This window comes from Mytilus trossulus, chromosome 7 (genome assembly GCF_036588685.1).
Source record: "Mytilus trossulus isolate FHL-02 chromosome 7, PNRI_Mtr1.1.1.hap1, whole genome shotgun sequence".
In the NCBI taxonomy this organism is placed as follows: Eukaryota; Metazoa; Mollusca; class Bivalvia; order Mytilida; family Mytilidae; genus Mytilus; species Mytilus trossulus.
Genome location: NC_086379.1, coordinates 67,394,469 through 67,420,750, shown reverse-complemented (window position 1 = coordinate 67,420,750; position 26,282 = coordinate 67,394,469). Strand labels below are relative to the sequence as shown.

The 26,282-nt window shown below is 33.0% G+C and overlaps 1 protein-coding gene across 1 annotated transcript in view; it reads left to right on the top strand.

The window, feature by feature from the left end:
* Positions 1-287: 287 nt before the first annotated feature.
* The window catches only part of LOC134726609 (uncharacterized), a 73,651-nt gene continuing 47,656 nt past the window's right edge, over positions 288-26,282 (top strand). Inside the window, exons 1-22 of the mRNA XM_063591020.1 lie at positions 288-296; positions 462-771; positions 1,245-1,661; positions 2,368-2,491; positions 2,953-3,047; positions 3,899-4,081; positions 4,860-5,040; positions 5,932-6,098; positions 6,882-7,009; positions 7,497-7,743; positions 7,967-8,138; positions 9,586-9,829; positions 10,213-10,330; positions 10,727-10,905; positions 13,447-13,606; positions 13,902-14,099; positions 19,284-19,520; positions 19,802-19,961; positions 20,308-20,543; positions 22,348-22,478; positions 23,000-23,153; positions 23,594-23,815. Coding sequence (XP_063447090.1) covers positions 288-296; positions 462-771; positions 1,245-1,661; positions 2,368-2,491; positions 2,953-3,047; positions 3,899-4,081; positions 4,860-5,040; positions 5,932-6,098; positions 6,882-7,009; positions 7,497-7,743; positions 7,967-8,138; positions 9,586-9,829; positions 10,213-10,330; positions 10,727-10,905; positions 13,447-13,606; positions 13,902-14,099; positions 19,284-19,520; positions 19,802-19,961; positions 20,308-20,543; positions 22,348-22,478; positions 23,000-23,153; positions 23,594-23,815 — 4,072 coding nt within the window. The remainder of the gene's footprint in view (positions 297-461; positions 772-1,244; positions 1,662-2,367; positions 2,492-2,952; positions 3,048-3,898; positions 4,082-4,859; positions 5,041-5,931; positions 6,099-6,881; positions 7,010-7,496; positions 7,744-7,966; positions 8,139-9,585; positions 9,830-10,212; positions 10,331-10,726; positions 10,906-13,446; positions 13,607-13,901; positions 14,100-19,283; positions 19,521-19,801; positions 19,962-20,307; positions 20,544-22,347; positions 22,479-22,999; positions 23,154-23,593; positions 23,816-26,282) is intronic.

Sequence of the window (26,282 nt, the reverse complement as noted above, 5' to 3'; positions counted from 1 at the left end):
GCATACTATGTAACTAATAAAATAAGATAAACGTCTCTTGTAGGCTAAGAGATCAACAGCTTCATGCTATGTAAGACAAACTCCATATCTAGATTATACAGACCCTGAATATGAGATATCCATCAGAGCCGAGGATGACAAAAGTTTAGTCAGATTGTACTTAAATATAGGGACTGTTCCTGGTGGTTTTAATGTACTCTATGAATATGAACTTGGAGGACCATCAACAATTATTAGAGAGGCAAGTGATTGTTATTGTATGGGTTCTTTATCTTTATATTAAATTTATGAAAATGGTTTATATCAAAATCTACAGATTAGAGAGTGGTCTTTAGCTAGTACCTATTTTTTGTATGTATTGTATGTATTGTATGCCCAATTTCTTATAAAATACTAAGATAAATCATATTTGCTTGCAAAGGATTGTTGTTGATATTCTCAAGAATACATTAATTTTTCAGCCATTGAAAAGTGAAGGCACAGGAGTTCCAATCTACTTTACCCTGATAGCAGAAAACAACTCTGGTCAAAGGTCAGAAGCATTCTGTAGTCTGCCGACCTATGATGTGACTATACCTGGTGGAAGATTTCAGGAGGAATTTATGTCTACAAGTAACCCTGAGGTACTGAGGGCCTTTGTGACAGTGTATGAGGACTCTGAACTTGAGACGGTACAAGTTGGAGCAGGATATGGGAAAGGAATCTTTGGGGACCAGATGGTGCCCTGGGATGATGTTGACCTTGATCATAATCAGATAAATGACAATTTAGGTAAACTTACATGAATAAAAGGAGCTGTGGGGTAAAAGTTTATTGTACAGCACCACAATGACACACAAACACAAAACAAAAAGATGTGTATAGATTAACATACAGTCTTCAATAACAAATCAGTGTATTATGCACAAAATGGCAAGCTTCCAGAAATTCCTGAATTCCCAACGATTTATCTGGAAATTACTGAATTAATAGGAATTAAATGGAACAATCTTAAAATCTTCTGCAACTCAATTTAGAAAAAATGTGTCATACTTACCATTGTTCAAGACTTTGATTTTGATTTTTATGGTTTCTTTTTCTAAGTTTCAGTGTAGTTTGATAGATGTCATTGACCTTTACCATATATTGCCTTTCATTTAAATGATATTACCAAATTGATGGCTAAATTGGTCAGTGTGTAAAAGTGTCAAAAATACTTTGAAATTAGAAAAGTTGTAATTTAGCTTCTTTACTTTTGTTGTCAGGAGAAGATCCTTTCAATAAAAAGGTTTTAGAGCAGATGTTTACTGGATCAATGTCTGGAAGGTTGGTTGGACCAAAAGCAGCACTAGATATTATTAAAAGTAGTCCCGGAGATTGTGCCAGGGCCTGTGCAGATTTACCTCGTACTAAGTGTATGAGTTTTAATTATGACTTTAATAAAGGAATATGTGAACTTATGGAAGCCATTGAGGGACATCACTATTCAAGATCCAAGTCTGGAGTGTTCGAACATTATGAGAGACTTGGTATTGGCAAGTCCAAGCAGTTTGTATATGAAAACCTACAACTCCAACATAATAAATTATACTACTATAACTTGAGACTGGTCAATGTTTTAGGATATGAGAGTATTATCAACACACAAAGTATCATTGTTGATACAACTACTCCTGAAACAGGTATTTTCAACTTTGTTTACTGTAAAGACATGCTTCTGGTAGAAAATTCTGTATGTCCAATGCTAGTTCCCCACCAGATAGGTGTTTGCTAAACCCCTGAGTGAAAAGGTATATTTCTATTTCCTACGTCTGCTTGCCTTAAGTAGTGTATTGGTATATTTCTCTAGTCTTTAAAATAGAATTCCAGAAAATATAGTGCAAAAAGCTTCTCAAAGTTCATAAATTGGTCAACAATGTTCTCTGAAAGGATGAGCACTTTTGGCTTCTCTGACATGACTAGTAGCAGCTGTTACATTGCTAGTGACAACTAAATATTAAGTGGTAAATCGTTAACAAGGCAAATTATGACTTATGAAAAACAGAATATATTCATGCTCATCTGTGATAAATATATTCCTTACTACTCAAACAAATAAGGTTTTTAAGGGAGGGCATCAATATACTATTAGCAACTGGGTTCTAGCAGCTACCATTCATTATCTAGGACATCCTTATGGATTTTTTATGATAGATTTTTGTTGTTGTTTGTTTACTTGCTTTTCTTAGAATCTTTGCAATGTAAAGTTTGATATAAATTGCATAGACAAATTAAGGCTTGAAAAATAGCTGTTGATCATTTTAACAAGCATTGTACATTAAACAATTTGAATTCTCTTGTGTTTTATAAGATGAGGATACAGTCATAATCAATATTAATATTTTGTAGGCTTTATTTCCAATAAGACAGCTGATTACCTTGAAATACTTCCCTGTTTGGATTTAATACCTGAAGACAGACCTGAGTGGAAGTTACTCTGTAAAGGGGTACATCCTAAAATTCAGAATCATAGGTATGTAATCATGTTTAATATTCATACATTATTTGATTACTGTGGATTCTTCATTATTCCATGGATATCAATATTGGTGAATTTTGTTGGTATAGGTGAACCATGAAATTAAATGTTCAACGAATGACAAAATTTCCTTTAGGCTTGTATGCAGACTTTTGCAAAACAAGGAAATTACATATCCACAAACATGCAAGTTTTCCTTAATCTGCATAAATAAATGAATCCACAGTACAGATTTAAAAAAAAACATTCAAAATAAAAATTTATAACTGAAATTGTCTGCATTCAGAAGTTTGTTACCTATTTGAGCAAGTTACTGAGAGCTATATGATCAATTGAGTTCAGAAAGAACGGTCCCGTAGTGATTCTTTTAATGTAGATTATATAATGCATAGATGCAGGCTAAGAGACACACTCTCATGACTTGGAAAATATATTAACTTATTTATGTATTGTAGACTTGTCGTTGATGGAATTGGTTCTCGAACAGTATTCAATGGACCAACACCAATGTTTGACTTGAAGTTCACCAGGGCAAACAAATATATGTCTGGTAAGTAATTTTGTAATATTGCAGTATGAGCATAGTAAAACCCATACCTGGACATTGTTAAACCATATTTTTAGATTCATTAATATTCGTTGGAAACCAATTTCCGTTGATTTCTGTATTAAATGTTCCAACGAAATACAAATTTTCCAAAGGATTTTTTTTTTTTTCCAAAACCACAAAATCAAATATCCACAAATATGCAAGTTTTCTGCAATCCACGGAAATAAATGAATCCACAGTATCTTTGAACTGTTGAATTTAATTATATTGATAAAATACTTAAGACTTTCCATCTGATCTAGATGAGGTTTTTATGCCCCACCTAGAGGCATTATGTTTTTCGGTCTGTGTGACTGTTCGTTCCTCTGTCCAGCTTCAGTTTAGAGTGTTTGGTCAAGGTAGTTTTTGATAACATTGAAGTCAAATTAATTGAAACTTAGTACACATGTTCCCTATAATATGATCTTCCAAATTTTAACACCAAATTAGAGTTTTGACCTCAAATTCATGGTGCAGTGAACATATGATGATTGCTCTTGATCCATAGAATTATATGTCGAAAAATACCATTGTCAATTGTGGTATAATGCATAACAAACTTTATCACATGTATGTGTGCCTGTTGCTAATATAAGCTAGATTGTTTCAATGTTTATAAACATCAAAGGAAAAGATAAAGAAAAAGTTAGCCATTTTAGGATGCCATCCTTGTATGTGAGTTCTTTTTGAACACAGTTATTGAAGCATCTCTTTAGAAAATTTGACTATGCAACACAATATTATATTGAATACTGTTAATCATTAACTACATGTGACCAATTACAGTTCATTGCAAGTATATTTCTTTTCAGTCAACTGGGATGGATTTATTGACAGAGAATCTGGAATTCTGGGATACACTGTACTTATTGGCCTGACTGAATGCACAGATGATGTACATGCTGATCATGATCCTCATAAACATTTATTTGATAAATCACAGTGGACACACAGTGCTATGATAAGTCCTCCATTGCCCACTACTACATTACCAGGTAATTATACTGTTATTAGGTAGTAATATATGACCTCAAACTGACCTTCAAACGATCATTTGGATTTGTTACTTGTTTTATGAAATCAAGTTATCGTCAAAGGAATTTAGTGACATGACATATTTTTCTGGAAATAGACTTCCATTAAAAAAAATGTAGTTCTTAAATATTTACATATTGAATAATCATACTAGTATTATTGATTGTACATCAATCCAATGATATGCCATTTTGCCAGGGGAGATAATTTTGCACAAAAGTTTTCAAATCAGGATGAGATATATAAACAGGATTTTGTCTCAACTATTAAATGTTTTTGTCCTAGAATTTGTTGTCTTAATCCTCAGCATTTTTTGTAGGTTCAGTACAAAGCTGAATTTCAATTAAAACTTTCTTCATTTTTCCATATTTTTCACTGATAAATTCTTCCTCCTAAGTTAAATTGACAATTTTTCTTCCCAAGTATATACAGATATTGCTTGAAAGAATCCTAGGTCCAATTGGCAGTAAACACACTTTAAAATTGACACTAACAATAGCAGGTGAGACACAGGGTTTTGCAGTATCATTTACATTTTTGACAAATGTTTAGTGGCATATATTTCATGCATATTTAAAATGAGAACACATTTACAGTAAGTAAATAGAAGCCATTTAGGTATGATGTTAGTACAGAACATAAGAACGAACATTTGCCTCCATTTAAGAAATGCATTGTGTAAACTTACTTTTGAACCTGTTAAACATACTTTAAGAAAAAAAATGTTTTCATTTTTAGATGGTCAATATTTTACAACAGTTAGAGCATTTAATGATGCAAAGTATGGAGGACCACTAACAACAACGGTGTGTCATTCTATTCCATTGACAATAGATACTTCCAGACCAGAGGTTTATGATATATATGGAATAGAATATGATGAAGATTTACATATACTGAGAGCATCCCATTCATCTGGGTAAAATAATTATTTTATTTTGAAAATTTTGCTCTCAAGCCATCTTTTAAATAAACACACACACACACACCTTTATTAGTGGGAATGATTTGGTTGATCATTTAAGAAATCACTGATCAGTAGCTTGACAGTGATGAGTTGTAATGTGTCATATCCTATTGGAACTTTGGTACAACTACTTCCTGCAAACAGTCCCTTAGTTTGACATGCTCGATTAAAAATAACAGATTTGTTTGTTTTCACATATTTATTTGTGAAGCATTTTATTGTTTTTCTTAATTTTTTGAAAAGTATATTAAGATGGACAGACACTTTAAACAGCTAGCAAAAGTTACTAGCAATACAAGGTCTACTAAAATGCCAGTTGGACTAGAATAGAAATTTGATTCCTTACACCAATTTTCATGAATTTCATGGGTAAAGATGAACCATGAATTAAAATATTTACCAAGGAACAAATTTTATATAGGTTTTTATGCAGACTTTTGAAAAAAACACAAAATCAAAAATCCAATATCCAAGAAAATACAGTTATTCCTCAATCCACAAAAATTAATATAAACAACGAAATAAATGAATTTAAAGTAGTCCAGTAAAGTTTGTGTTAATCCCTATAATGTTAATACCTATAATTGCAAAAAATACCAAAAAAATCAACTGATCAAGTTTATTTTCCTGACTCAGCTAATTTGAAAAGGTTCAGTTTAGAAAGTTTAGAATAACCACAAAGGTAAGGTTATAGTGAAGATATACATTCACCATGGAAAACATCTTACCTCAATACATTTCTTGGAATACGATTGGTTAAACGCAACCATGTGGAGAATGTGTATATTGTATAAGGTTAGTATATGAGTTAAATGGAAGTAACCAAATGTCATTCTCTTTCAGTGACCCTCATTCAGGTTTGGTGTACAATGATTTATGTTTGGGTCATTCTGAAAGAGACTGTGATGAAATGGACTGGAAAAGAATGGACCACAGTCCAGACATTCAGTATGCAGTAAAACTCACAGATGGTGTTCGTATCTGGGTCAAAATCAAGGTCATCAATGGAGGTAAGTTTTACAAGAGTATTATTGAATTAAATTAAACTAAATAAACTGATGCTATTATGTTAAGTAGAGTTATTGATGTATTAAATCATCAAACATCACATAACATGACTTTGTGATTAAATGAATAGCCAACTGAGATCTTCTTGCTCAGATTTTTTTAGCATTGTAGTAGGTAGTCAGATATTAAACTTTATTTTGTAATAAAAAGGAGATGCACAGGACTTATTGAAATAAGTGATAGAGATAATTGTCTTCTACTCCAAGAGGACCTGTCCTGAGCCTTTGACAATCTTGTTGTTCTACCAAAAAAAATTCCTGGCATGAAAAAGCATTTCATTTACCAGTTATATCCCTTAAAAAACTGGATACATCATGAAAAAAGACATGTTTTGCCTATATCATTACCATTTTACTGACCCTCAGACAAATGGGCTGGTGGTATGTACATTTGTTTCAATCCTAAGCAAAGACCTGTACTGTACTTGAACAGTTACTTGAACAATTATAAAAAAAAACAGAAGTCCAAGGAAGGCAGAGAACACAATGGCCATAGAAAAAAGACAAACAGAAAAGCCATGGTGTGCAACATACTAAATATAAAACTCAAAAGATTAAGCATCAAGAATTTCATCTAAAAGGGATGGAATTCAGATGCTGTTATGGAGAGAAGTTTCAGTTCCACTAATGATAAACAGTTTTGTCATGATTGTATTTTTATTCAATTTAATTTGAAAATTAAGATGAAACCATCAACATGGATTCTGAATTCTTGTCTTTTTCTAGTTGATCTAAGTAGAATTGGAGTAGCAGACCAATCCATCATTGTAGACAAAACTCCACCTGTAGCAGGTCAAGTATTGGATGGTTCAGTCCTAGGAGAAGACATGCAATTCACCAAAGATCAGAAAGTGGTAAGACTATTTTGATATCCTTATCATGATTCGTCAGAGGTCTCAAAAATTAATAGTTTCTGTTAATTATGGGAAAAAATTAACATGATTTGTCAAGATCTGTTGATATTTATATAGTCTACAAAAATTTTCGATTTACGGATGGTATTTTTGTCTTCTGGTTACAACTTTACCAATTGGTTATTTTTTTGAGATTTTGACTTTTTTTACCTCGCATGAGATGTTCTAAAATCATTTACAAGCATTTTCAACTTCTACTTGATGAAACAAGGGTTTTCCATTAAAAGTGTGTTTACCTGATTTCTTATGGCGAGAAGGGAGCTGCAGACTATAAACCAGTGCAACCTAGACTGATTGTGGTATTCAGATTTATTTTATTTAGCACCTAAACCTGTGATTCACTTATTATTGCTCTATTTGAGTTAATGAATCCACACTTTTTGAAAGAAGAAATAAACAAAATTACATCTTAATGATTATCTTATAGCTTTGCTCAAATTGGAAGCATTTTTATGATGCCGAGTCGGGAATATCAGTGTACATGATAGGAATTAGTTCTACAAAAGATATGAACAATACAGATATAGCTGACTTGACTGAAATCAATAGACAGTTACATATCACATGCCTGCCTGTCACTGAAGACTTAGAACATGGCAAGACATATTATACCATTGTCTGGGCTTATAATGGTGGAATAGCACAACAGAAAGTTGCTACTATATCTAATGGAGGTATGTGTTCATTATTTAGTATTGTTTACACAAGTTAAAGATACCTAAATAGAAATAGCTTACCAGGGATCTATTAATCGACATTGTTTTGGTTTATTCAGAAAATAATGCAAGAACTTTCTTTTTTTTCCAAATTTTGTTTACACATATTGATCCTAAAAATTGTAGTTATCTGCCAAAAAAAATATTTAGTATTTAACTAGTTATCTTTTGGTTTCTGCAGTAACTGTTGATTTGACAGCCCCAGAATCAGGAGAGGTCATTGATGGTGTTCAGACAGATTTTACAAATCTTCAGTATTCACCCAGTACAGCTAAAGTTGGGGCTCAGTGGAAGGATTACCATGATCCAGAATCTGGTATACAGCAATATGATGTACAGGTGGAAATTTCAAGGTAATTTACAGTTTATAGTTAAGGTAGCACAATACAAAGATTTCATAACTCCAACTCCCAAGTTTTAAAATGCTGTAACTTTCTTAATAATGCTTGAAAATTTATAAAAGTGGTGGTTTTGGATAGCTAACAGATTACTCTTTCAAATTAATGCAATGTTAGTATTATACAACAATTATATAACCAATTATAATGTTAACTGTGTCTAAAATATTTTCACCAAATTTCCACTTTCAAATGAAATTAGCTTCTGCATAGATATCCCTAGAGGGTTGATTTTATTATATGTTATTCCTATGGCCATTATCTACAAAAGGGTGTCTCAGATTTTAGATAGAATGTATAGAACAAATTTTACACCTAATTAAACATTATGTTCTTTTATGTGGTAAGGATGTTTACACTAATTAGAGATTTATGAGAGAATTGAATACCATAGAGACAATCTGAGACACCCTTTTGAAGCCTATGATGTGTTGATTAAGATTTCGTTAAAATTTTCTGTATAGTTAAAGAGATGATAGAGCTAAATTCATTCAAGTGAACTTACCCAGATTTTGCCACTATTACATAATAATTGATTACATAATGATTGCATATTAAAAATATTGCATTCATTTAAAAGATTAATCTTTTTTCTATCTATATATATATATACCTCTTTTATTATTTTCTTTGCATTCATAAGAAAGTTACAGCATTTCAAAGGTTAGTGATTGGAAGTAAAAAAATCTTTGTATTGTGCTACATTAAAGCACAGTAAGTGGTTACTTATTCCCATGTAACAAACTTAATAAGATCTTATTAAAGTTAGGAGATCTGCATGAAGTTTTAACCAAAAATCTTTTCCTAATTTGAACATGGATATCTCCCACCTAATTTTTTGGAGGAGTGTAAGAATCCGTTCCATTATTAAAACTTCTCTGTTCTTATTCTTTTAAAAATATTCCTGGAACTAAGTTTACTAAATTCAGATCAAAACAATAAAACATTCTGGGCCAAAACAAATAATCAGTTTCTGTGGATTCATTAATTTTCTTGGATTGAGGAAAACTTTTACATTAGTTGACAATTAATTTCATGGTTTTGGTAAAGTCTGCATATTTCATTTAGAAATTTTTTAATTAGTGGTTCTCTGTACCCACAAAATCCACTAAAATTGGTATCTAATGAACATAATTGAATTTACAGTATGTGTTCAATTAAAAAAAAACTTCTTACCATTCAAAGAGTAGTTCTGTGCAGTTATGAAATTTCAAATTTGAGGCTTTGCTTTAAGATTCCTTAATAATAAGGTTAAAACAGTAGTTTAATTCTTCATGCATAAATCCTTTTGAAAATGATCAACCTTGACAATAGTAAATAAAAATGACAGTCATATTGTGTCGAAAAATGTGGAATGAGTGAGTACATTTTGTTTACTGTAATTGGTGTTGTTATCTTTCAGTAATAACACAAATCACTATGAAGTGGTCAGGGACTGGACAACCTTCTCAAAAGAAATAAACAGCATAGAATGGGTGAACTTTAACCTTAATCACAAGGACCATGTCAAAGTGAAGTTAAGAACCACAAATGCTGCCATGAACTCAATAATAAATGAGACTGATGGATTTGTTGTTGACCTGACTTCACCAGTTCTTGTTAATCTAGGAGATGGAACTGTGCTGAATGAAGATATAACATTTCAGGTCTGAAATAGAATGCAGTAGCAGCCCAATAAAACAAGGAAACTTACCTTGTTGAAATGATACTTGTCTTCATTAAAAGTGAAAAGCTATAAACTACCCAAAATTCAAGACAAGTTGTGCATAAAGAATATATGTTTTTTCTTTTTTTCTTTTGTTATTTTTTTTAATACAAATTTAAGATAGATTATTAATCATGTTGCAGAAAATTTAGTGTTTAAATAAATAATCAATCAAAGGTTTTTCTTTTAACTTGTAATGTCTACTAACAAACTGGAATACAGGGTGATTATGAAATGATATAATAAAAAGAAGTTTTTATTTTGGTTAATCTGTAATAGTGTATTGGTGATAGAACAAGTAATTATTCCATCTTTATTTTTCAGTCTGATGTTACAAGCTTATCCAGTAACTTTGAGTTTATAGATGAGGAGTCTGGTCTTGATCATTATAAGGTTCAGATATATCAGCACCATGAAGGACTTAGGTCTCAAATCCTTCCAGGTAAACTATAGAATAAACAAACATTTAGCTTACCTGGCAAAAGAGCTAGTATTTGTCAATATGAAGATTATTCTCTATTCGTCTCAACTGTTCCCTTATTTTTCTAAAAAAACTGTTATAAAATTTGTAGCCTAATTTTAGCCAAATTTTACCTTGCTATTGAATATTAAAAGGCAAAAACAGTTCTAAAACCCAAACTTCATGAGATTTTGAGATGCAAAATATACATGCGATGTTTCTGCACTGATATGCGATGCCTTAGTCTAATATTTTAAAGGATCAGGTCCTGCCCCTGATCTAAAAAAGTATCAAAAATGTCAACAATAAAATGTACAAATAACCTCTACAGTTAACTATACGATATGGGTTTTGCTGATTCAATACAATATTTTACAGCAATTTATGGTGAATGGTTAAGTCTTGGGACTGATGTCAATATAAACCATTACACACTGACAGGTCTGTCTTTACACCAGGGTGGAGTCTACAGTATGAGGGTGGGAGCTGTTAACAAGGCAGGATTTGTAGCAGCATTTGAGACTGATGGTGTTGTCATAGATACCACACCTCCCGTTGTAAGTTTTGTTTGTCAACACGTGAGAGTGTTGACATTACTGTAACATCTTGAATCCAAATTTTGTGAAAAGTGGTTTCAGTAAGCATTTCAACAATTGTAGTTGTCTACTGACTTCCTCTTTGTTAAAAGCAGTTTGAATTTTCTGAGTCTTGCTAATTCTTTTGTTGTTCTAGTTAATTAAAGGGATGCTAAATATTGTATTTTTTGTCATTTTTAGCTCACCTGGCCCGAAGGGCCAAGTGAGCTTTTCTCATCACTTGGCGTCCGTCGTTGTCCGTCGTCGTCGTCCGTCGTCGTTAACTTTTACAAAAATCTTCTCCTCTGAAACTACTGGGCCAAATCAAACCAAACTTGGCCACAATCATCATTGGGGTATCTAGTTTAAAAAATGTGTGGCGTGACCTGGTCAACCAACCAAGTTGGTTGACCCGGCTAAAAATAAAACATAGGGGTAAAATGCAGTTTTTGGCTTATAACTCAAAAACCAAAGCATTAAGGGCAAATCTGACATGGGGTAAAAATGTTTATCAGGTCAAGATCTATCTGCCCTGAAATTTTCAGATGAATCGGTCAATCGGTTGTTGGGTTGCTGCCCCTGAATTGGTAATTTTGAAGAAATTTTGCTGTTTTTGGTTATTATCTTGAATATTATTATAGTTAGAGATAAACTGTAAACAGCAATAATGTTCAGCAAAGTAAGAACTACAAATAAGTCAACATGACCAAAATGGTCAGTTGACCCGTTTAGGAGTTATTGCCCTTTATAGTCAATTTTTAACCATTTTTCGTTAATTAAAGTAATCTTTTACAAAAATCTTCTCCTCTGAAACTACTTGGCCAAATTATTCCAAACTTGGCCACAATTATCTTTGGGGTATCTAGTTTAAAAAATGTGTGGCGTGACCTGGTCAACCAACCAAGATGGCCGCCACGGCTAAAAATAGAACAAAGGGGTAAAATGCAGTTTTTGGCTTATAACTCAAAAACCAAAGCATTTTGAGGAAATCTGACATGGGATAAAAATGTTTATCAGGTCAAGATCTATCTGCCCTAAAATTTTCAGATGAATCGGTCAATCGGTTGTTAGGTTGCTGCCCCTGAATTGGTAATTTTGAGGAAATTTTGCTGTTTTTGGTTATTATCTTGAATATTATTATAGATAGAGATAAACTGTAAACAGCAATAATGTTCAGCAAAGTAAGATCTACAAATAAGTCAACATGACCAAAATGGTCAGTTGACCCGTTTAGGAGTTATTGCCCTTTATAGTCAATTTTTAACCATTTTTCGTAAATTAAAGTAATCTTTTACAAAAATCTTCTCCTCTGAAACTACTTGGCCAAATTATTCCAAACTTGGCCACAATCATCTTTGGGGTATCTAGTTTAAAAAATGTGTGGCGTGACCTGGTCAACCAACCAAGATGGCCGCCACCGCTATAAATAGAACATAGGGGTAAAATGCAGTTTTTGGCTTATAACTCAAAAACCAAAGCATTTTGAGGAAATCTGACAGGGATAAAAATGTTTATCAGGTCAAGATCTATCTGCCCTGAAATTTTCAGATGAATCGGTCAATCGGTTGTTGGGTTGCTGCCCCTGAATTGGTAATTTTGAGGAAATTTTGCTGTTTTTGGTTATTATCTTGAATATTATTATAGATAGAGATAAATTGTAAACAGCAATAATGTTCAGCAAAGTAAGATCTACAAATAAGTCAACATGACCAAAATGGTCAGTTGACCCGTTTAGGAGTTATTGCCCTTTATAGTCAATCTTTAACCATTTTTCATAAATCTAAGTAATCTTTTACAAAATCTCCACTGAAACTACTAGGCCAAAATCATCTTTGGGGTATCTAGTTTGAAAAATGTGTCCGATGACCTGGCCATTCAACCAAGATGGCCGCCACGGCTAAAAATAGACCATAGGGGTAAAATGCAGTTTTTTGCTTATAACTATGAAACCAAAGCATCTAGAGCAAATCTGACAAGAAGTTAAATTGTTAATCAAGTCAATATCTATCTGCCCTGAATTTTTCAGATGAATTGGACAACTGGTTGTTGGGTTGCTGCCCTCCAATTGGTAATTTTTAAAGAAATTTTGCAGTTTTTGGTTATCTTGAATACTATTATAGATAGCGATAAACTGTAAACAGCAATAATGTTCAGCAAAGTAAGATCTACAAATAAGTCAACATGACCTAAATGGTCAAAGTTCATGATAGATATAATTGTAAGAAGCAAAATCGTTCAGTAAAGTAAGAACTTCAAACACATCACCATCACCAAAATACAATTTTGTCATGAATCCATTTGTGTCCTTTGTTTAATATGCACATAGACCAAGGTGAGCGACACAGGCTCTTTAGAGCCTCTAGTTTTTATAAACATATTTCAATAACCTCCTCAGATTCTTAAATTTGGCTTATTTAAGTATAGCATATATATTAAACCATCTTTTTGTTGTGGAGGGGAAAGAATAACACAATTCTAGCTTCCTTTTAGTAAAATTAAATATTTCCCAATATGACTTTTTAGATGCATTGGATGTATGTAGGAATTCTGTCTGGTAGATTTGAAACAGTTGTAAAAGGATATGTGTGGCAAGCTGATACAACTGGGATTAAGGTCATCTGGGCAGCAGATGATCATGAGTCAGGCATTACAAACTTTAAAGTAGCAGTAGGAACAACTCACGGTCAGTTTCTTTATTTTGATTTTTTTAATGATCATTGTTTTAAATTTTTTTTTTTTTTTTATTTTATTGTAAAATATCTCATAATAGTGATTTCTGTTTTAAACTGGTTTAGTTACAATTACTTATGTGAGATCTTATACAAATAAGACCATGACATATGTATATTATACTCAATGACATTAAAGGTAGTTTTTCAAGGTAAAAAATGAAGCAAGACTGCAAGTTTTCACAATACGTTTGCCTTGGTTTTTGGTTAACTGCCTACAGCGCTTACAATGCTTTGATTTTTATAAAGGTGGTACAGATATCCTGTCTTGGACAGTTTTTGGAACAGAGAAGGATATATACATACCTGACCTCACACTACAGCTGACAGACCTAACAACTTACACACCAGTGTATTATGTCAGTGTGAAGGCAGAGAATGGAGCAGGACAGGAGAGTAATCCTGTCACATCTACACCTATTGTTGTGGTAGATGAGGACAAACCAGGTATGTATGACAGGGATACAGTGTCAGGACAGGAGAGTATTCCTGTCACATCTACATCTATTGTTGTGGTAGATGACGACAAACCAGGCATGTATGACAGGGATACAGTGTCAGGACAGGAGAGTATTCCTGTCACAACTACACCTATTGTTGTGGTAGATGAAGACAAACCAGGTATGTATGACAGGGATACAGTGTCAGAACAGGAGAGTAATAGTAATCCTGTCACATCTACACCTATTGTTGTGGTAGATGAAGACAAACCAGGTATGTATGACAGGGATACAGTGTCAGAACAGGAGAGTAATAGTAATCCTGTCACATCTACACCTATTGTTGTGGTGGATGAAGACACACCAGGTATGTATGACAGGGATACAGTGTCAGAACAGGAGAGTAATAGTAATCCTGTCACATCTACACCTATTGTTGTGGTAGATGAAGACAAACCAGGTATGTATGACAGGGATACAGTGTCAGAACAGGAGAGTAATAGTAATCCTGTCACATCTACACCTATTGTTGTGGTAGATGACGACAAACCAGGTATGTATGACAGGGATACAGTGTCAGAACAGGAGAGTAATAGTAATCCTGTCACATCTACACCTATTGTTGTGGTAGATGAAGACAAACCAGGTATGTATGACAGGGATACAGTGTCAGAACAGGAGAGTAATAGTAATCCTGTCACATCTACACCTATTGTTGTGGTAGATGACGACAAACCAGGTATGTATGACAGGGATACAGTGTCAGAACAGGAGAGTAATAGTAATCCTGTCACATCTACACCTATTGTTGTGGTAGATGAAGACACACCAGGTATGTATGACAGGGATACAGTGTCAGAACAGGAGAGTAATAGTAATCCTGTCACATCTACACCTATTGTTGTGGTAGATGACGACAAACCAGGTATGTATGACAGGGATACAGTGTCAGAACAGGAGAGTAATAGTAATCCTGTCACATCTACACCTATTGTTGTGGTAGATGAAGACAAACCAGGTATGTATGACAGGGATAAAGTGTCAGAACAGGAAAGTAATAGTAATCCTGTCATATCTACACCTATTGTTGTGGTAGATGAAGACAAACCAGGTATGTCAGGCATAGTTAGTTTCTGGAAAAATGAAATAATTTATTATTGCGGTTAAGTTGTACAGTTCATGAAGGATAAAGAAAAAAAACTCCAAATCCCTGAAGTCTTGATAAGTTTTTATGCAAAAACCTACAATTATCTTAGACCATTCCAATTTTTTAGACAAAGAAAAATAAAGAGTGACGATATTGGACGAGATTCCTTGTTTTAGACTTACACAGAGACTTGTGGAATTTAAGTTTTTTGAGGACTCTACCATCCTGCTGATAGCTTGAAATTGAAACAAGTGGGCCATTTTTCATACATATTGAAAAGGATAATAAAATTGAGAATGGAAATGGGGAATGTGTCAAAGAGACAACAACACGACCATAGAGCAGAAAACAGCCAAAGGCAACCAATGGGTCTTCAAAGCAGCGAGAAATTCCAGCACCTTGAAGAGTTCTTCAGCTGGCACCTAAATAAATATATATACTTGTTCAGTGATTATGGATGGCATGCTTAACTCTGAATTATACACAAGAAACCAAAAGTAAAAATCATGCAAGACTAACAAAGGTCAGAGGCTCCTGACTTGGGACAGGTGCTGATTAGTCCAAATAATTATGACATCTTGAAAGGCTATTCTATTTTTAGCTCACCTGGCCCAAAGGGCCAAGTGAGCTTATGCCTTCACTTGGCGTCCGTCGTCCTGTTGTCGTAAACTATTTCAAGAATCTTCTCCTCTGAAACTACTAGGCCAAATACTTGCAAACTTTAACTGAATGTTCCTTAGGGTATCTAGTTTATAACTTGTATCCGAAGTTGTGATCTATCAACAAACATGGTCGCCATTGCTAAAAATAGAACATAGGGGTCAAACGCAGTTTTTGGCTTATATCTCAAAAACGAAAGCATTTAGAGCAAATCTGGCATGGGTAAAAATGTTCATTAGGTCAAGATCTATCAGCCCTGAAATTTTCAGATGAATCAAACAACCCATTGTTGGGTTGCTGCCACTTAAAATTGGTAATTTTAGGAAATTTTGCAGTTTTTGGTCGTTATCTTGAATATTATTATAGATAAAGATAAACTGTAAACCGCAAAAATGATCAGCAAAGTAAGATCTACAAATAAGTTAATATGACCAAAATTGTCAATTGACCCCTTAAGGGGTTATTGTCCTTTAACGACAATTTTTCACAATTTGTTCATCATATTTGCTAACTTTAAAAAATCTTCTCCTCTAAAACTTCTCTACCAAATTCAACTAAACTTCAACTGAATGATCAGTAGGGTGTATAAAATAAAGTTTGTGGTTTATTTTCTATTTCATCAACAAACATGGCCGTCATGGCTAAAAATAGAAAACAGGGTAAAATGCAGTTTTTGGCTTATATCTCAAAAACTCCAGCATTTAGAGCAAATAAGACAAGAAGTAAAAGTATTTATTAGGTCAAGGTCTACCTGTCCTGAAATTTTCAGCCGAAATGGGAAACTGGTTTTTCAGATATAATGCCCCTGAATTGATGATTTTAAAGAAATTTTGCAGTTTTTGGTTATAATCTTGAATATTATTATAGATACAGATAAACTGTTAATAGCAAAAATGTTAAGCAAAGTAAGATCTACAAATAAGTCAATTTGACCAAAATTGTCAATTGACCCCTTTAGGAGTTATTGCCCTTTAAAGACTGTTTTCACAATTTGTTCATCATGTTGACTTACTTTTAAAAATCTTCTCCTTTGAAACTGCTGTATCAATTTCAGCCAAACTTAGGCTCAATGAGTTTCAGAGTATCTAGTATAAATTTTATATTTCATTTCCTTGTATGTCAAGAAACATAGCTCCTATGGCTAAAATAGAACATAGGAGAAAATGATTTTTTTTTTTTGCTTTTGAAGAAAAAAGGACAATTCAAAGAACATTTAAATAAATTGAAAAGCCAAAATAATCATTGATGAGAGATTTAACCAAACAAATTAAGGTGAGCAATTCAGGCTCTTGAGAGCCTCCTGTTTTTTCTTTGACGCCTTACGTTGCAGGAAGGCATCAAAGCAAAAATTTAAAAATAGGCTTCCAAGACGTCATAAATATTCGGACTAGATGCTAATCTGTTTCCAATTTTAGATAAATTGGTGTCAAAACTACTTCCTTTTTTAAAGATTGGTAAACTATTATTGTCTGCAGTGTTTGCACTGTAGTTGATAAGGTAAAGGTCTCTGTACTTTTTTATTTGTATGTTTGAAACGGTTCCAGGGGCATTGGTCGGAAAGGTTGTTGGTCCGAAGGGTCCGTGGTCCGAAGGGTCTGTTGTTAGAAGGGTTGTTGGTCCGAAGGGTCAATAGTCTAAAAGGTCATTGGTCTGAATGGTCATTGGTCCAAAAGACTGTCTATTTACTATAAAGATTTAACAAATACAGAGGGGGAAAAGGTTATGCTGAGTACAAAATATTTGGTTTTCTCTGGTTAAAATTTGCCATAGTTTGGGATTATTCAGCCTCATTTCGGCACAACTCGGTAGCTACATTATTGAGGGTCGGATAGGGGGCCCCAAGAGTCCAGAGGCAAGAATGGAAATCAGTGGTGGGAACCGGGGGTAAAGGAGTGCGGGCAGACCGGAACCATGTCCCCCCTCTTATCTATGTTGATTAACAAGGAGTTAATTATTCCCACTTCCCGTCCCATTCACCCTGGTTCCTGTACCTCACTCCTGGGTTCCCGTCCCCTCCACTCCTGGTTCTTTGTCCCTTGTCTCCCGGTTCTCATCCCCATATCTTCCGGGTTCCGGCCCTGTCGGAGAAGGCAGAGGCAGAGGCAGCCAAAGAAGTAAATCAAATTAAAAAAGAAGCTCATATTACAGTAACTAAACAAGATATTAAAACAGCAGCAAGAATTTTAGTAAATAAAAAGTGGCAACATAGATGTGATAATAGTGATACAGGAAGATTTTATTACAATTTTCATCAAACTGTCAGCAAAAAATCAACATTTGATTATCCAGATCATAAAAACAGCAAAATTATTAGAAATCTAAGATGCGGATGCTATTTAAAATATTATCAAAACAAAATCATTCAAAATATAGACCCCAAGTGTGAATGTGGTCAATTAGAAACTGTGGAACATTATTTACTATTTTGTGAAAACTATGAAGAGGCAAGACAAAAACTTATACATGAGATGTACTTTAACACAGGATCATTGCATATTGATTTGGAACTTTTATTGTTAATGGAAAAAACTGCAATGTCTCCGTATCTAATGAAACACTAATGCGTTTGTTGGGTGACTTTATTTGCGAGTCGCGCCGGTTTGATTAATTAAATATTAATATATTTATTTTAATTTTTTTTTTTTTTTTTTTTTTTTTTTTTTTTTTTCCTTAATTATTTAATGTAAATTTTTAATTTTTGTCTAAATATGTTAAGCACAGTTGCCACCTAAAAGTATATAATTTAAAGTACAAGTGAGTTGTTTACCAGACTGAAATATATATACACGTGAGATTTGAATAATTACAAGGGAGACAATCCAGTGTCAACAGCGACACCTACAGAATACTGAATACAGGAGAAGGAGATGATTATTAATAGAGTATTACCGACTAGTATCCTTTGGACCAAGGACCCATCGGACTATTGACCCTTCGGACCATTGACCCCTGGGACTATTGACCCTTCCGACTATTGACCCTTCAGACTATTGACCTTTTGGACCAATGAACTGATCCCGTTTGAAACACATCAAAACATAATGACATTCAGCTTTCATACTTAAAAGCTATCTTGTGAGTTTGATTTGGTATATTTTTTAGAAGTCACAGGAATTTATTGGAAATTCTTTTGAGTATTGTGAATATACTTACTCTGAGACCATTGACAGAAATCTTGATATGATTGTTGACCATCATGTGTAGTTCACCATATTATATCGTCTTTTTGTTTTAATTATTTTTGTTACTTTTACATTATTTTGACTCTCATGACAGATTCATTGTAACACAACATTTAGTTTCTTATACAGCACAGAGCCAAATGTTTGAAGACTCAGTAATGTTGCTAAAACACAGTTCAATTTATATGTTTTGTTCATGCAGGTTTGGTGATAGATGGACCTAAGGGTACTGATGGAAATACTCAAATGCTGAATGAAGATTTAGATTATCAAATGGATCTTTCTACTACAACACTACAGTTCAGTGGTTTTGAGAGTCATTTACATGGAGTTGTGGATTATGAATGGGCAGTAGGTACAACTCCTGGTGGAGAAGATGTTATGTCCTATACTACACATGGACTAGTACATTCAGGAGAGGCAGAGGTTGTTGGCAATGGTAAATTGTTATCAAATAAATGAAAATTGACATAATGTTAAACAATTTAAATGGGATAAAGTAACTGCCTTGGTTATGTACAAAATAATAAATTAAAAAGAAATATGAAGGGCAATATTTTGTAATGTTAGAATCAGTTGATAAGATTTTCAGAAGAAAATGTCATCTTGAAAGCCGTTTTGTTCTGCTTGAACAGTTTTTCAGAAATTGTCATTTTTTATCACTAATTTTGTTCCCTAACCAGATGAGTATTTTGTATTTCTTTTTTTGTTATTTGACAGGAATATCCAGTTCTGGTTTTGCCCAAGCCAATGTACAACTTAAACCAGAGATAAAATATTACTCCAGTGTTCGTGCTGTTACCAATGATGGCAATGTTTTAGAGGCTGTTTCTGATGGATTCATTGTAGACACTACACCACCTGTGGTTACACTAGACAGGTAAAATACAATAAAAGAGTTATAATGGACTGTTCCACTTTACAAACAATAATTGTATAAGACAACAGATATGTCAGTCTTTTTGAGAGAAAAATAAAATTGTAACTCTTAAATGATGTACAATGGGAGGTAACACTCACTATACCTAATTGATAACACCTTGTACAAGATTGCATCCCCTTGCTACTTTGTCTGGGTTTTAATTAACTTAAGGTTTTAAGCAATAGAGCAAATTCCTGCCACTTTTTATGATATAATTAGGATTTTTTAAGTAAATCTTAATTGTGTACTACATTTTTTTTTTTAAATAATATTTTTTTTTAAGATTTCAAAATTATTTTTATAGATTAACAGATAAGGATGCCTCTGAAATAGAGGATGGTTCCAGTATTTATCAGAAAACAGTGGATTCCTTGTCAGCCCTGTGGCATTATAGTGATGAAGAGAGTGGCATACAGAGGGCTTGGTTCAGTGTAGGGACCTATCCTTTTGGAGGAGATGTGGCTCCAGTTACAGAAGTTAAAATTACACCAAATCAACAAAGTTCACTTCCATTGTCTACTGTAGCTGCTGATACTTCTGGTAATCTTAATTGTTTGGAATCACAAGCCATATTAAGGGTTAAAACAAACAGTCCCCCCCCCCCCCCTTTCTTTTAAAAATTATGTTCTCCTAAGGTTTATTTGTTGCGTTGATATTTCATTTGTCATTTCCATGGCCATTTATAGCTTGCTATGCAGCATGAAATTAGCTCATTCTTGATGGCCCTCGGGTGTCCTCTAGTTGTTTCTATATCGTTTGGTCTCGGGTGTAGATTGGTCTTATTTGCAATCATAACACATCATTTTGTTTTATACCAGTATTTTTATGCCCAACCTACGATAGTAGAGGGGCATTATGTTTTCTGGTCTGTCCCTCCGTTCATCCATTCGTTCATTAGTTCGTTCGTCCGTTCGTTCTTCCCGCTTCAGGTTAAAGTTTTTGGTCATGGTAGTTTTTGATGAAGTTAAAGTCCAATCAACTTGAAACTTAGTACACATGTTAACTATGATATGATCTTTCTAATTTTAATGCCAAATAAAAGTATTGACCCCAATTTCACGGTCCAGTGAACATGTAAATGATAGTGCGAGTGGGGCATCCGTGTACTATGGACACATTCTTGTTAACTCTGTGACATTATACATAAGATTTCAACTTTCTGTAATAACTGGGTCAATATCCCTAATGTGTCTCAAATAGAGGAATGCAAAAGTTGTTTGTAAATAAAAAATCTTGGTGTAGTGAAATTGGACATGTTTGTATTTTAAACCAGTGAGTAATCTTAACCATGAAAATATAGTATATATACCAATACAATTAACTCAACTGCCGGTTACCATATCTATATAAATAGGGTGCAAACATTAATCCACCATTCTGCCTCTGATAAAGGTCCTTTTTGGACCGAAACCGGTCAGGCTATGAAACATCACCAGGTGCTGTAATTATGTGTATTGGTATATATACTATATTTTTATGCTTTTACATTTTTCTCACTGATACACATAATAAATATGGCTTCTACTAACGAAAGCTCCATTTGGAGTTATTGTGTTTAGAGACTTCTTATGTCAGTACACCTTTCCTATATTGCCTGAGTAATCTTAACCATTTGTGTTGATTATGAAAGTAGAGGAACATAGAATAAATGTATAAAAGCTATGAAGCTGTTAAATGTGTTCAAAGTATTAAATTTTCCAAAAAACTGATTTTGTGGAAAAAGGGATAATTAACCATAAGGAGCAGCATCCAGATAGGATTTTTATGGTATGCTAACTTATGGGAAAATGAATCTCACTTTGTACTCCAAAAGTTAAACCACATATGTGAAAATGTCATGGCTTACATATCCAAGTTTACAATATAGACTGAGCTTCAAGAGAAAACATTATCATTACCACCTATGGGAAATCAATTAAAGATATTGATCATGCTGCTGAATCCACAGATGTTAAGGAAGGAATGCTTTAATAATATTATTTTTCTCCTCATCCTCAATTTCAAGTCTACAAACATGATTTTGAATTGACATTTCTCAAAATTTAGCATCTACCATGCTTATGTGATTATGTCACAGTACATAGTAGATCCATTCATTTAATGATTTCATATACAACATGCATAACTTGTTCATGAAAACCAAGTCAAGATTGGTGTAAATTAATCTTTTACTAGATCTGCTATATTGCTGAAGTTCAGTCAAGATCTCAAATGTTAAACAGTTTGTTTATCACGTATAGAAATAAAAGATAAAGTCTGTTTTATACATACCTTGATCATTTACTTATATAATATCAACTATCATACACATTTATCCCACAATGTTGACATATTTTAATTTTAGGAAAACCCAACATTATATCTGTATATAGTGAGAATAAGGCAGGGTCAATTGGTAAAGTAATGTTTGGTTCAGTGATCATAGATTCATCAGCGCCAAATCAGGGAGTTGTCACTTGTCCTGAATATGTAGGGGTAGGTGTTATTACATTAAAATAAATTGAAAGATCAGCACATAGTTTGGACATTGTAACTTGTCTCAAATATTTTTTAACTTAGCATGCACTTAAGTAAAAGTTTAAAAAAATTAAATTCTTAACCTAACATACAGAAAACAGAACACTAATAAAGTTTGTCTGTCAAATAATATATAGTTAATTTGATTTAACTTTGCCTGCTAAGTTTCTTTTGCTTTGACAATAAGTTAGCTACACTACCAGTATAATTAGTGAGTAACTCAACACCATGTTAACGAATATTAGAATGTACCAATACCATAACACAGAGTCATCATAATTTTCACCTACATAAATACTTTTTATTTTAACTTGTGTGACACACTCACCTACCCTGTAACAATATAATGTCAAATAGTACCCCATTGTGACTTTACTTTTAGTATATTTAGATCAGAATTGACTAGGAAGAAATAGTTGTGCAAGGTGGTGAGTGATTCATCTGCTAAAAAAGTAATTCATACCTTTGTTTTATTTTAGGCCAAGGTTCCAGTTAAGTGTTCATGGACAGGGTTCCATGACGGTGAAAGTCCAATAGAGAAATTCCTTATATCTTTAGGTTCTGAAGAAGGGTTCTCTGATATTTTCCAGAATAGAGAAGTTGATGGACACACATTTAGTTACCTCATAAATGGTTTGTATTTTATTTTACAGACCAACATCCCAGATGGCCTCTATTACAAGACCTACTTATTGTATTTATTGTTAACTTGTTCTTGTCCTGAACATACATGAAATATTTGCCACTGGACCATAAGCAACCAATAATCAAACAAATCATTTCAAAATGCTGAAAAGTTCATGTGTAAACCGATTTTTGTTTGACATAGTATTTGTATTAGCTTTATATTTTAAAGTGTAGATTTGGGGGACTGACGGGATATGTTTACTAAACATTTAAGGTTCTAATTATTTTACCTTAGCAGACTGCAATAAATCTCTCCTTACCTTTAGGCCTTGTTTGGACTAATGTGTAGTGCAATCAGCAATATATGTAAGTTTATGGATTTTTTAACTTACATCTGATGACCCTACCCAGTATGACCAACACTACAATGGATTTGTTTTATATAGATGCAGATGAGTTGATGACACATGAGAAGTCTTACTATGTTACTATCACTGCTGTTAACACTGTGGGACTTCAGTCATACAGTTTTTCTAGACCTGTTGCCATAGATACCACACCTCCTAATTCTGGTAAAGTGATTGACCTTCATACGACCTACAGAATGGATGTGACTGACAATTCAGCCACAGTACAGATGAATGCTAAAGCTTGTACAACTGATGAAGGTATATAATATATAAATTACGTGGGTGTTATATTAATTTTTTAAGAGTTGTCTTATTATTTGTTATATAAATTTTGGTAGTTGTAGTAGAAATAGCTCACTTGACTGTCAATAAATTGAATGTGTGTTGTAAAAGTGTTTTTGGAAAGATTAGAACTTGTTCTAAATCTTTACTTAGGCACCACCCTCCCTAACAGCAGGACAGGTTAGCTACTGTTAATAAATGTATTCACACTAAAATATAGTTCCCTATAGTTCTCATGTATGTGCACATAATACACAAATAAACTGAAAAAACTGGGTATATTATTGGAGCAGTTCATTCAAGAATGTATGTCATTATGTGTGTTGATGTGCAGGCTTTTTTAGAAACATTTTGATTAGGTAAGTGGGTATTGATTCAACTAGTATGATTGACAACTGTCATTATTACTAAACAATCAGAGACAAGGTGGACTTTTAATTACAATGCCCCACCTCCTAAACTGCCAATCAAATTGACCACATTACCTATCTACATCAGTCTTACATAATTGTAGACCACTCCAATATGCATTTAATTCTTAATACACAAGTATTTGAACTCGTAATTGATTACACAAATGTGTGTATTATTTGTTTGATATTTATAAGGATGATAGATTTATTTATTGCCAATTACTTTTGATCTACATTACATAAAGTAATTCTGTAAATTATATATGAAAGATAAATGATTAATGGATTAGCAAGATCTTAAAAAAATTTGTAAGGGTTCCGCGGAACCCAGTGTCTCGCCTATTTTTGCTGTAAATCGCAGGCTCAACAACAATGAGGAAAAAAAATCAATAAAAATATTCCTCTTGTTACTATTTTATGATTGTAAGAAAATGTAAGTCCATTTAAAAGTAAATTACAGAAAAAACGGAGTAATCTTTTTACAAACTTTACTTCTGGATACAATCTTATGATCATAATAAGCTTCTGTCCAAGTTTTGTACAAACCCAGGATAGTTTAAGGAAGTTATTAAAATTTTAAAAACTTTAACCACAGAGTGAATGTAATGGTTCCCAGCAGAAAAACTAAGTCCATTTAAAAGTAAAATATGGAAAAAATGGATTTATTTATTTACAAAATTTACTTCTGGATACTATCTAATGATCATAAACAAGCTTCTGTCCAAGTTTGGTACAAACCCAGGATAGTTTAAGAAAGTTATTAAAATTCTAAAAACTTTAACCACAGAGTGAATGTAATGTTTCCCTGCAGAAAAATCTAAGTCCATTTTTAAGTAAAATATGGAAAAAATAAAAATTTTATTTTTACAAAATTTACTTCTGGATATTATCTTATGATCATAAACAAGCTTCTGTCCAAGTTTGGTACAAACCCAAGATAGTTGGAGAACGTTATTAAAATTCTAAAAACTTTAACCACAGAGTGAATGTTTTGTTTCCCCGCAGAAAAAACTAAGTCCATTTATAGTAAAATACGGAAAAAATTGAATTTTATTTTTACAAAATTTACTTCTGGATACTATCTTTTGATCATAAACAAGCTTCTGTCAAAGTTTGGTAGAAATCCAGTATAGTTTAAGAAAGTAATTAAAATTTCAAAAACTTTAACCACAGAGTGAATATTTGTTGACGCCGCCGACGCCGACGGAATGTAGGATCGCTTAGTCTCGCTTTTTTCGACTAAAGTCGAAGGCTCGACAAAAATGAAATATGAATATGAATATATAAAAGGTATTCAAGTATGGCCTATAATGTACTTGATAAATTTCCAATAATCATCTGTAATTAATCAACAATTTAGATTAGTTCACTTTTTTATCAGGAATTGGCTTGAAACAGTTTTAAAATTTATAAACTTTTAATTGTAAAAAACCATTGTTTATTAGTTTATTTCCCATCAATCATTATGTCTATTTTAATCATTTGAATTTTTATTAGAAGTAAATATATATTTTTGCAATCAAGAAAGAATCCACATTTCAATAACATTAGTTTTTTAATTAGTTTACGTTGAAAAATAAAATAGGAAATGCCCTGTGTTGAAAAATACATTTAAATTTGATCAAAAGGCACTCTAAAACTTTTAATTTTCAATGCCATATAACCTCTGTTTCAACTTACAAAATGCCCCAAAACAACATTTTTTAGATTATTTTTGTTGGCACTTTAATGCTTTTAGCTGTTGGTCTAAATGTATGTCCTACAAGGATATTTGGTAACATTTACTAGAAGAATTGTTTTTTTGAAACATGTTCAGAACCGGCAACATAACTTCGATTAGATATAAACTGCAGTTTAAATAAAATTGTGCAAATTTAGAGACCCATATTATTTAATTTGAGCACCTTTATTCACATACTGGAAAAGCAAGTTTCCTTCTAAAGACCTGCTGTAAATGCAATTATCAGCAATAGCTCTTTATAAATGTTCATTTCCCCCCACCATACCTTAATATGAAATTATTCAAACTA